The sequence below is a fragment of the Ictidomys tridecemlineatus genome, chromosome 6 (assembly GCF_052094955.1).
Source record: "Ictidomys tridecemlineatus isolate mIctTri1 chromosome 6, mIctTri1.hap1, whole genome shotgun sequence".
In the NCBI taxonomy this organism is placed as follows: domain Eukaryota; kingdom Metazoa; phylum Chordata; class Mammalia; order Rodentia; family Sciuridae; genus Ictidomys; species Ictidomys tridecemlineatus.
Genome location: NC_135482.1, coordinates 97574112 through 97586538, shown reverse-complemented (window position 1 = coordinate 97586538; position 12427 = coordinate 97574112). Strand labels below are relative to the sequence as shown.

Sequence of the window (12427 nt, the reverse complement as noted above, 5' to 3'; positions counted from 1 at the left end):
GAAGGAAAAAAAAAAAAAAAAAAAAAAAACCACCACTCTTAGAATTCTGTTTTCTTCTTTTCTCTTCCAGCAGGTGGAGTTGTCTATTCCAAGCTTGTGTCTCTGTCCTCAGGGTGGTGTAGGTAACAGTGTGAGAAGATTTGAGTTCCCCAGTATTGTCTCCCTCTCCTGCCTGGAGCTTCCCTAATCTTGGTCTCTATGAGTTGCTCCCATTTTTTAGCCCTCTCCCCTCTCTTGCTTATCAGGTCTCAACTGTGGGACCTCTCACCCTCCACCCTCTGGTTTGCACCAGGTGGGCAGCGCTCTGTTCATACTGCACTCCTGTTCAACTGACAGATGATTTTGTGCTGATAGTTACTATGCCGAGTTATCACAGCTGGGGGGAGGGGGAGTTGGAAACCAGATACCTGTTCAAAGATCTGTGCTGATAGCCACACCCACCAAAAAATAGTGAGAAAGGTTTTCCAAGATGGAGCCCCTCTGTTTCCCACATTGGGGTGTCTAGTGAGGTGGGAGGAGCTGGGATGTCCTTCTGCTGTGGCTAGAATGTGGGGAGTGGAGTGTAGTCTGGAGTTCCATCGCTCTGCAGAAGTGCTGATTTGGTTCTTCTGCTCCTTGAGAGTCGTGCATGTCCTCCAACTGCGGGCTTTGGGACCAGAATCTGGAGTCTTGCCAGAACACAGAGGCTCTGAGTTCTGCTTGGGTGTTCACAGCTCTGGAATATTCTGTGAAAATCCATTATATGAGGTTCTGTCACACGCTTTGAGATATTGTATTCTGTCTAAGTGAGACCCTTTGGAGAAGCCGCCTGACTGCTTTCTCGGATTCATGCACAGAGCAGCCAGAAACAATGTCTCCTTTATTCCGCCATCTTGGATCCACTCTCCATCAGTTCTTAATATTTAAAACATGTCCAGGGTTTGCTATGAACCAGGTATTGTTTTAAGTTAATTTTCATGTACTAAGTAATTTAGTTTCTAACTAATTTTAAGTAAATTTCTAGCTAATTCTAATTACCATAGCTAATTTGCTGAGGTAATCAAAATTTTCAATAATATTCAAAATGTTAAATCTGTAATCCAGACTCATCTTAGTAAGATATGTGCCAAAAATTACTATATGTTATTATATGTGCCAGTTATCTGTGTTTTGTTTTGGTTTTTCAACATAATTTCAAGTTCTTCCTCTGAAAAGAACACTTCACCTGCATATTTCACACAGTAGCCAGTGGGTGACAGTAATGAAACTCAGGCTACCTGCCTCCTACCCTCTGGCTTTTACCAGCAACACTTTCCACTTGCACATTTTATAACACACATTTTATAGGATACCAGCTTCTCACATGACTCAGGAGTAGAATGCTGTCATTAACGATAGAATATTAGCATTAAGGGGACATTTCATTATACAAGAGGAGCTCAAAGATCAAGAAATTTATCTATTTTTTTACTAAGAAATATTTTAAATTCATATTTCTTTTCTATATGCCATTGGTGGTGACAACAGGTTAAAGACACCATGAATATCATATATATCCAATGTTCAGAAAAAAATATTGAAAAATACGTTTGAAAAACAATTAGGAAAGTAATTCAATTTGTTCCTGATTGAAATACCCATGGATATCATACAGTATCCCATTTCTGTTTAATTAATTATTTGGTGTAAATAATTAATATATATAGCACCTCAGAATTGAATAAGATATTTTAAGCCATTGTTTATGAGGACCAAATGTTACCAAACATCTGCAATACAAAGAAAAATGGATACAGTCCTTTAGAAAACATGGGTATAAAAATAACTTAAAAGGTATTAACGATGTTATAAAGCTAAGTAAGTCTTTACTATAAACAAGAATTTTGGAAAATCATAGTATTCTGTTTTCTACTTTCTAATATGGCATATGATGTTTAATGTAGTTTGAACACTTCTTGGAACCCAAGGTGTTGATTCTATTTTTATTTTCACATACAACAAAGGAGCTTATAATTGTGCTGAACATAAAATACAAACAAACAAACATACTTCATTGCACAGAAAATGCTTCACATGAAGTAGTGCACATGACAAAGCTGATTAGGAAAGGCACAACCTTATTACCAGAAGAGACTAGTATTATTCCAAGTTTGAACAATACAGAGTATTTACTGATAGAGATTTGCCAACCCATATATTGCACATTTTTCAACATTTTTGTCTGTTTTTCAAATGTTCTTCAGAGTTTTTTGTTTTTTTTTCTTTTCTTCAAAAAACATCATGTGGATGATTTTAAAGGCAAAGAAATTCGTACCATTGACAAAGACCTGACTACAATTGAGAAAGTTTAAAAAAAAAAGAAAGACAAATGCTATTCTTTTAGGGATAAATATGACAAAGTAACCTGGCAAAGGCCTCCAAATAGAGGAAAATATTATACAGTTTAGTTTCATAAACATGTTCACTTATAAATGCTAAGTTTAAGAAATTCATTTATACCAAATATCCATTCCTAGTCAAAATTCCATTTGTTTACATTCACCTTTTGCCTCCACCATCAGCTTTTTCAAGCAGCGAAAATGCAGGAAGGACACTCATTGTTCGTAGTCATTCAACAATAAATAATAATTCTTAACCTATTGTTACTTCTGGACTTGAGTACATAAAGTGCATTTGAAGAGTTTAATAGTCATTCTCCTTATTCTTGGGACATGACTGTCAATCAACCTGCAATATTTTCAGCTCACAGAAGAAGGAGTCCACAATGCAGATTTTTCCCGGAGTTTCTCTCTGTTTTGTTCCAAAGACATATTTATAAAAGTTTGTTCACCATGTCTTTGTGGACATTTCTGACACAAAGTAGCATCAAAGTCAAAACACAACTTTCCTTTAGTTCCAGCAACAATGGTTTGAGTGAATATGCTTGCTCATTATCTGGAGGGTTTGCTGCAGACCCAGGGTAAATTCCTCTCACATTCTGCACTGCTGATATCTGTGCTGTTCAGAAATGCACACTTCTCAGACCCTGTCAGGTTGAACCTGTCAAACAATGAAGACACTCAGAATTATTTTCAGTTCTTCATTTCCATTCAGTTACATGAGAATAAACTTAATGGTCACCTCTACTATTTTTTCCTTAGGAGAAATTATGAGACAAATCAGCCAGTCAAGTTTTCATAGTCTAATCTGTGGGACAATAGACAAAAAATGAAGGAATAGCATGCAGAGAAAAGATATAGAGTTAAGAGTAAAGTGCTCCATTTGTTTGGTAGGCATGTCAACAAAGGGATGATTCTAGGTCATTTTGAGTTCATTGATTCTTCAAGAAATATTTCAGAAATTACATGCATTCAAAAATCATGCATATTTGTGAATACATATTTAGGGTGTTTATGGATCTTGCAGCCCATCTGTAGATATGAGACTGTGAGGACACATATTAAGGATCCCTTTACTATAGATCTGAATTTTAATCTTGATGCTATATCTGTAATTACCCTAAAATTATTAATAGTGAGAAATTTATTCCATTCTGAATTTTCAGAAAGCAGAAATCAACACCAAACTTAAAAAATGTCTCTCAAAAACAGAATAAGTATCTTAAATTCTCTGGCAAGTTTTCTTCAGGTTCATAGAAATTCATAATTAGGCATTGATTATGTTGTTCTTTATCCACAAAGATATGAAAACTAGGAAAGAGAAAGAAGAAATTCTTTTCCAGGAACTGTCTCATCAGTCATCTCCTTAGAATATTTCCAAACAAGCTAATTTCAATCATTCATACTAGAGTTTACTGAGGAAAAATTACTATAAGAATGTATTGTCAGAATCCTAAGTTGATAAAAATATAACAAAGGCTGTCTTGAAAGGAGTCCATTGGATATAAGCGTATAAAAGAAAACTTTAAGAGCTCTACTCGTGAGTATTTCAACCTTCACAGCAAACTGGGATTTTCAAGAAGAAAAGAAAAAAAATTAAAGGTTAAATGAAAGAAGAAAGGGAAAGCGTTTTTCCTGTGGTGCCAGCCTGGGAACAATAAAAAAAACTTCTTAACTTACCAGTTGTGAACTCTGCCATCTGACCATTTCCATTTCTGACCATCTTCTTTGTTCAGCCCAATCCAGTGTTCAGCTCCTCCCACATATCGTTTCAGGAAGTTCTTAAAACATAAAGGAGTTGTTATGTTAAACTGAGGAAACATGTATTTATTAGATCTGATTTTCAAAAGCTTTAATTTGAAGCATAATGACTAAGGCTGATCATTTATTATTTCTGTATAGGAGAAGCTTATTTGGATCTCTGGTCTTTGAAACTAAGCAGTCAAAAATCACTTTTCAAAGTCCATATTGAACTCTCATTTTGAACTCAGAGTGATCATATCACTTCTGTGACAATTTTCCTAAATGTGCAATAGATACAAAGTTTTCACTCAGAAAGAAACCACAGATTGCCTATTTAAAACAAAATAACATCATTTTGTGAAGTTATTTTTGAATCTTACCATGTCCTTTTCAGATTCAATGACAGCAAGAGTAGCACCATCTTTGGAACAAGAGTTTTTTGCCAAAATCCAGCTCTTTGTTGTGGTGGAAATAAAGTAGCATTTCCTCTGGTACACAACCCACTCTTCTGAGCATGAAGAATCATGGGTGTCTGAAGGCACCGGGAACTTATATTGCCCTGGACAATTATATTGGCCCACTGTGAAAAGGAAAACGGTTTGTTTTAATAACAAAAGAAATCAAATAGATTCAGCATGTAAACTTAGTCTAGGTATGATAGAGAGTGAGAACCAGGAAAGAGACAAGAAAGAAGAAAGCAGTTGCTCACCTATCTAACTATTCTGTGTGTCTATTCATCATCAGATGAGGTATGAGCATAAGGGGTATCTCTTTGGTCACTCAGATAGTGGCAGGGAAAATAGAAAAAATCCTGGAAGTAGTCTTTGAACTAGAAAGTGTAATATACATTGTAAATTGCAAGTAATGTAGTAAGTTTAAATGAGATGGAGATGTAGGAATTTGAAGATACAAGAGGTACAATACTAAATTGGGAGATGAAATAGAGAGTAATTGTCAGGTAAATAAATCAGAGTAAAGAAAGATCAACGGCTAGAGATGTTTCATAAAAATGTAAAATTTCCTATAGTTAAGACACGGATGTATCTTGGTATACATGATAAAGTATGTATTCAGTACCATGTCACTGCTGGCTGAGAATTTCTGCTATAGTCTTAATAACTCAGAACGACCATTCTGTGGCTTTGAGATAAGATACAAAAATAAATGACTGGCCAATTTTTATTAATCTATGCTTTAGATATTATTTTTTTCTGCCAATGATGAATGGAAAATACACATTTTTTCTAGCTAAATGTCTCTTCATTTAGAATTCATATTAGCTTCTTTTCTTCTAGAGGTAAAAGTCTGCTCAAATGTGCTTTTTTCCTATAGTGATATATAAATCATAGACAATACTCATAAAAGCAATGTAGTAATCATTCAAAGAACATGGAATTATATTTTGTACTGATTAGAAATTTGGCCATGTATAGTATATGAGATTATCCTAAATTGAACAGAATTTCTGATTAACTAGACTGAGCTAATACCTATTGATTCAGCTGGGCATCAATGCTTACAGCTAGGAGACTTTGCAAGAACTCATGAAGACCCACCTGATAAGGCGACAAGAGCTATGATTAAAATGGTGATGAAGACCACGTTCATTACAGCACATGGAATAGGAACTTGAAGAGACCCTTCATGATGTGTTTCATAATGGAGGCTGGTGGCATTTCCTGAAGGGAAGAAAGTTTTTGATGAATTCAGGCAGACCTTAAGTTGGGGCAATCTTTTGTGGTGTTTAAATGAAAGAAAGAAAGAGAGAGAGAGAGAGAGAGAGAGAGAGAGAGAGAGAGAGAGAAACAGAGAGGAAGAGAAAGGTAGATAGGTAACATATTTTATGAAAAGAAAAACTAATTTTTCCAAAATTTTGTGTGAACTTGGAAAATTTCTTATTAGGTAAAAATAAAACATTTCAGTCATAGTTCTGAGGTCATAAAATATCACCCAATATTTGCACATACTCATATATGAATTTAATATACACAATGGATGTACTTTTTACCTATAAGAATTTTAACCACATTATCATTTTCTTGTTTTAATCATAATACAGTATTTATTAAGCACCCAATTGCCCTAGAGGACATCCAAAAAAAAAAAAGCCATCATGGGATAATCCCTTACCCTCTTGGCAGTTACTGTTTAAGAGATGTTTCATAAAAATGTCAAATTTCCTATAGTTAAGACACAGATGTCTTTAAGAGAGATGATATGAATGGGATTGGAATGGATAATGTAATGAAATTAAAAAAATCACAAAGCTAGAATGATATAAAATTTTAAACACCTGAGAGTATTTTTGATGAAGTTAGTGCAGATGTGGAACAATTGAAATTTTTATACATTGTTGGTAGGAGAGTAAATTGGAAACGGTTTCTTAAAAAAATCAAATAAACCTCTAGTGTATGATCCAGCCTCTTACTCCTCTGAATAGCTAGTGTCAACATCAACTTTTGCTTATTCTAGGGTTTCTTTTTCCCAATGTATGTCTGCATTCAGATTTTGCAAGAGAAACCTTTATTTTATTCCTGTCTAGTTCTATTTCTCTCAATTTCTCAAACAAATTCCTCCTGTTTTACACTTGTATACAATTATCATTAGAGACAGCCTTTGGTAGGTCAGGCAACATCTGTCTAGTTTCACTTTCCACCACGTGAGACTCAATCATTCTGCTTGAACTCAATGCAGCAATACCTCTGACACCTCAGCAAGCCCTAATACACAGCTGTTGAACATGAGAGCCAGCTCAGCCCGTTGGCCCAGATCTGTACTTTATTTACATTAGTAAGGGGTATGGCTAACCACATTTGCTCTATCACCTAGGTGACAAAACATTCCCCCAACAGCACCCTTTTGCTGTGATTATAGATTTTCTCCATTAATGGAGAAGGTGAAAAGAGACACACCTGTTTATTACCTATCAACTTGCTCAAGAGCGATGGCCAGCAATTGTTCATACTACTAAAGTAACTATGATGGAAACACAGATTAAACATTCAACAATAAACCTGTATGATCTCAGGTAAAGTTAATAATTTCTGTATCTCATCCTTCTTTCCACTTGCTCTTTTTATTGAATACTTTCATTAATATCTTTTTAAAAAATCATTTTACTTTTTAGCAGCTTGACTGGGCTGTAAAGTCGTGGTTCACCTGGTTACTTAAAAATTTACATGTCTTACACTTTTTAGTCACACTTGACTTCATGTTCTTAAAACAAATAATAAGTAAATCAAAATAAGTAATATTTTTCTAGAGTAAACCAATCTAGTAGATGTACACTGAGAAAATGATTTCTTCCTCAGAGATTGTTTTGGCTGTGCTGTTTCTAACACATTCCTTTATTAACTGGACAGCTCTTGCTTACAACTTAACTCAAAATACTAATAGTGCTTTAGCTTACTACTTATTAGGAAGTAAAAGGAATAAATGAAAAAATATCAGGAAAGTCTTACAGAAACAAGACAAATAATGAAAAATTGTGTTACTAGGAAATAGAATAGATGTGTGAATAAAACAGAAAAATAGAAGAAAGGAGAAAATTACAAGATAATAGCACTTTGATTAAAAAAAATAGAAAATTTGTCTGCTCATCTAGAAGTTGAAGTCAGTGATTATAAAAATGAAATTGGAGGATGAAACAGAGGGAAAGAGCCCCCAAAGGAACATCAAAACAGAAGATTGTATTTTTAAGATTTTTTTTTCATTCTCTTAATAAATTGCCATTGAGCACTGTAAATATTTAGACACTCATATAGCTGTTTTCTCAGACTGGAAACTTGTACATATTTAGCAATTAAAAGATACTGTCCTGAGAACACAGCATGAACAGGATGATGCTCACAGAAAACAAAGGTCTAAGGGTAAACAATCAAGAATGTTATGGTCTGTGAAAAACAGAATTTTTCACAGGGAGAGGTAAAACTTCCTGGAATAGGCACAGGTGGACATGGAAAAATAATGGAGAGTAACTAGGCTAGGACTAGGAATTTTTTATTTCAATATAAAAATTGAGATGCTATAAAGTTTATTTAAAGGAAAAGATCTTTAAATTTCTTCTGAGAGTCACCTTGTAGCTTCCACTCTAGCAGGTATTCTATCTTCTCACAAGAGGAATTTCTCTCTTCCCAGTTTCTGCTGACTGAAATGGAACCCAACCAAACTCTTTAAAAGTGCCCTATTTTCTTGCCTCAGTACCACTGTATGTCATTTATAGAAATACTACTGGAATGTAAGAATCAGGGGTGACTTACTTTTTTGTCCTTTCTCCAGATTCAGAGAGCTCTTCTCTGTTATGGAACAATCTTCAGAATTCATCCTTATTCTCAAGGTTCCCTGGTGGATCTCAAGTCAAGTCACCCTACTGGGAGTTCTTCCTGGAGCTTAAGTTCAGCATCTGAGTCTCTGAGGCTTCTCAGCATTTATGTTCCTTTAGCGTGACTCCACCCCTTTCCTCTTACCTCCTACTTGTTTAACTCTGCTAGTTCTCTTTAATTTACGCTCCAGTGGACCAGACAGTTCACTGTGTGTTGTTGTGGTGAGGTGTGGGTTTTCCCTGCTGTCTGAAATGTGCTTTCTCACTAGTTAACTATAGGTGCATCGTGGTGAAGAGACAAGTGGGATTTTCCCAGAATCAGAAACATCCTTCCTTAAAGTTTTAGAAAACTCAGATAATGTAGAAGATAGCATAATCTAAGTAAAGAATTAAGGGTTAGAGCTGCCTAGTTGATATGGAAATAATTTGGAGGAGAGTGTAATGGAATCCCATTCATTCATTCATACATTTAACAACTAGTATTTATTAAACATACACTATGTACCTGATGATGTTGGGGGCTAGATGATTTATTGTTTTATAAGGATTTTAAAATCTTCCTTCTCATGAATCTCACTTCAGCTTGGAAACATTTTAGGAAGCTGTGCATTGGCTTTCGGAAGTATGTCACTCCCTTCTTCCCTGGGGACTAGTTCCTTTAAGGTGTCATTTAGCTAAGTAGTTGCCTTAATACAGGAAATAGAAAGCTTGTGGTCTGGAACTTCCTTGCCGTGTTCTAAAATTGTTTATCTTAAATTGTCTGTTTCATCATCTCTGCTATTTTTTTAAACTTCACTGTCACTTAGACTGCCTTTTTTTCACCTAATATCTTTTTTTTCTAGTTTTCCCCGAGCTTTTTGGTTATTCTGCTCAGATCTCTCTGAAGCTTCAGACTTTTTGGGGATGATTACTATGAAAATATACTGTTATAATAAAAAGAAAATATACTGTTATGATGATGATCTCATCCAGATAAGTATTAAGGTCAACACAAAATGAATGCAGAATTTGTCAAGGTACCATGACTTGAAGGTGAGGGAATCAAAATACCACTTTGGTTAATTTTGGTGCCAAAACTTTGTCATTAAAATCACTTATTTTAGAGAAGTCATTCTATTTACAGAGTAAAGGCATTGTGATAATGGTATGCTTAGGTGGGTTGGAAATGATCGTCTATAGAAGTTAGTTGGGTCATCAGGTGTATTTGTCCATGTAAGTCACACAGAGGAACATGGTGTTCCCAAGATCTCTCTTTGCCTCTGCTTTATTTTCCTAGAACCTTTTCCATGTAGCAACTGGATGTATTTTAAGTAAGTCATACCATTTTAGTGAGAAGTACAATTCCTCCTCCCTCTACCCCCAAAGGCATCCTGTTAAAGGTGCCATGATATCTGAAGGCCTTCTTATAGTTGGGAAGGGATTATATATGGTTTAGCCCCTGGCTACCTCCCCTCTTAGTCACTATCCTCCTCAATAGTAATCTCCATGCTGTTCCACACAAGCCTTAAACATGCTACCATTGCAGGTTCTTTGAACATGTGTTCTATGAAGAGCTCTTCCTTCATTTTCCTGAAAGTTTTGCTTTCCCTTTAGCTTAATTCACTGGCTGATCCAGTGTCATCTGCCCAGAGACTCCTTTACTTGTGCTCTCAAAAAATATCACATCACACTCTATACCTCCCACACCTTTGCTTTCTCTATATCATTGTCATAACTAATACCATGTCATTGCTCATCATTTACTTTCCTTACTATAGTGTAAGCTTCTTGAGGGCAAGGACTTTGACGTCTCCCTTCAGTGACTCTAACGTCTGTTATAGTAATTGGACTCCACTACACATGCCCACTAAATGAATGGGTGAATGAATATAATTTCATTAATTAATGAAAAAATATGCTCAAAACTCTTAAAGTTCCAAAATACAGGGTGCTACTCAAGGAGGTTTGCAGTGTTGTAGAGTTAAGAAATACATGGCTTTAGACTTCCATTGGACAGCAAAGGAGTATGAGAATATTTTTGTATGACAAAGGAGGAGCTAAAATTGATAATTAGAGGAATAGCAGGGACTATTGCAAACGTCTTTGCTAATTTCTTTGGGTTAAAGCAACTTCTATCATTTATTTATTTATTTAGGTACTGGATATTGAACCCTGGAATTTGGCAATCCTCCTACTTCAACCTCCACAGTCACTAGTATTAGAGGTGTACACTACCATGTCTGGATAAACTTCTTTTAAATGTTTATTTATCTTTGTAAAGTTTGAAGATTTGGATTAATATATACACTCTGTCAATAATTTCACTAATTTAACATACTCTTGTAAAATATGCAAAATATAACATCACTGTTATAAATCTGTGACATTACTTGAACTATTCCTAGTCTGTGGGTTCTAAAGAGTCAGAAAGAAAATATTCTTACATACAACTGATAACCTTTGTCATGTATCTTTTCCATATGCAAAGAAGAACTTTTCAACAACTGGTTGGACTAACATGGAACTTATATCCCAATTTTCTCAGTTACTTAATATACCTTTCTCCCTTTTGGCATTTTATATAATAAAGTTCAAAATCCTGTTTCCCTACCTGGATACTAACTAACCTTGACATTTGAACCTTCTAGAACAGTTAGTTAGGTTAACATTATGTTTAAAAAATAGGTTTTCCAGGCAGATAATCATTCCTATCATTTCCCTTCGTGTTCTCTACTAAGAACTGAACATTTTTATTCCTTAAATAAACTTATTTTCATTTTATGGCAAGTGTATTTACTCTCATTATTCCCATTCTCAGATTTTTTCATGGCTATTTCTTCATATTTACATCTAACCCCACATATCGCCCCTCAATAAGACCTTCTCTGACCACCTACATAAATTACCTCCCATTAGCCTCTGTTTATTACTTCACTCTGTCTTTTAGTTGAGAGACACCACAATCTGAAACTCTGTAGCTCATCTATTTATATAAGCTTTAAAAATCACTGTTATTATTTTTATTTGCACAACTAGAAAGCAAGGTGTTTAAGACCAGGCACATGCCTACCTTATCTAACAATGAACCTTATATAGGTTCCAGTGTAGAAGGAACTCAAGTATTGTTCAGAGATACATGAAACAATATGACTATTAACTCAATAATTAGCAGTTTAGATTTAGAAAAATCTATATAACTCCTTTGAGCTTTAGCCTGCTTATGTATAAAAACTGAAAATATTAGCAGTTAATTGATAAAGTCTTTATGAATTAAAAAATTCATACTCTAGCACAGTGTTTGCTATATTTAGGTATTTGATGATAATATAAGGGAGTGGGAGTTTGATACAAGTTGTGGAAGAGAAAGTGTCTCATTGACTAAGGCACTAAGCAATAACTGAGAGCATAACTGTTGATGCAATATAATGTGACAGAGGAAGCTGCAGGCTCCTAAAACCATTTCTAACACATTTCATAGCACTAAGATTCTTGCTTATGTGCTCAAGGTTTCTTGATTCTTCCATCATAATCTGGTGAATATAAAATATACATATATATTTATAAGTGAGTGTATATGTATGTTACAAATATACACATAAAATTGTTATGTGTAATGTATATAATATATATTTATTTAATATAATTGCCATTAGCTATAGACAAATGATACCTAGAAATCTCATTGTAAGAAAATGAATATCTTTAAACATTATAATGTTAATCAAACTCTTACTTCATTCTGAAGTCATTTTTTTGTCTGTCTTTATTAGGACTGCCAAAGTATTTTATTGAAATCAGCACTTGTAGGTAGGAGAAAACAGTCCTTGCAAACAAACAAACAAAAAAAAATAAGCAGCCAAATTGCCAAGAATGTATGTATCTTTGGGCCATCTAAGCAACCCTGATCCTCAGGTTGTTCCAGATTCTCCACAAGAACCTGAACTTTGTGGCAAAATTAATTATTTTTCATTAAACCTCTCTTCCCTTCTCCATCTCTGTCTTTGTTTACCTGCCCAACATCTATTGT

At 34.7% G+C, this 12427-nt stretch overlaps 1 protein-coding gene across 1 annotated transcript; it reads right to left on the bottom strand.

Moving 5' to 3' along the window:
* Nucleotides 1–1971: 1971 nt before the first annotated feature.
* Cd69 (CD69 molecule) lies at nt 1972–8495 on the bottom strand. The gene is made up of 5 exons (XM_078052408.1): nt 8360–8495; nt 5657–5779; nt 4481–4680; nt 4038–4138; nt 1972–3018 (listed from the first exon to the last, which is right to left on the bottom strand). Exons 1-5 carry the CDS (start codon nt 8421–8423, stop codon nt 2910–2912), a joined length of 597 nt encoding a protein of 198 aa, XP_077908534.1. The 5' UTR covers nt 8424–8495; the 3' UTR covers nt 1972–2909.
* Nucleotides 8496–12427: the final 3932 nt, after the last annotated feature.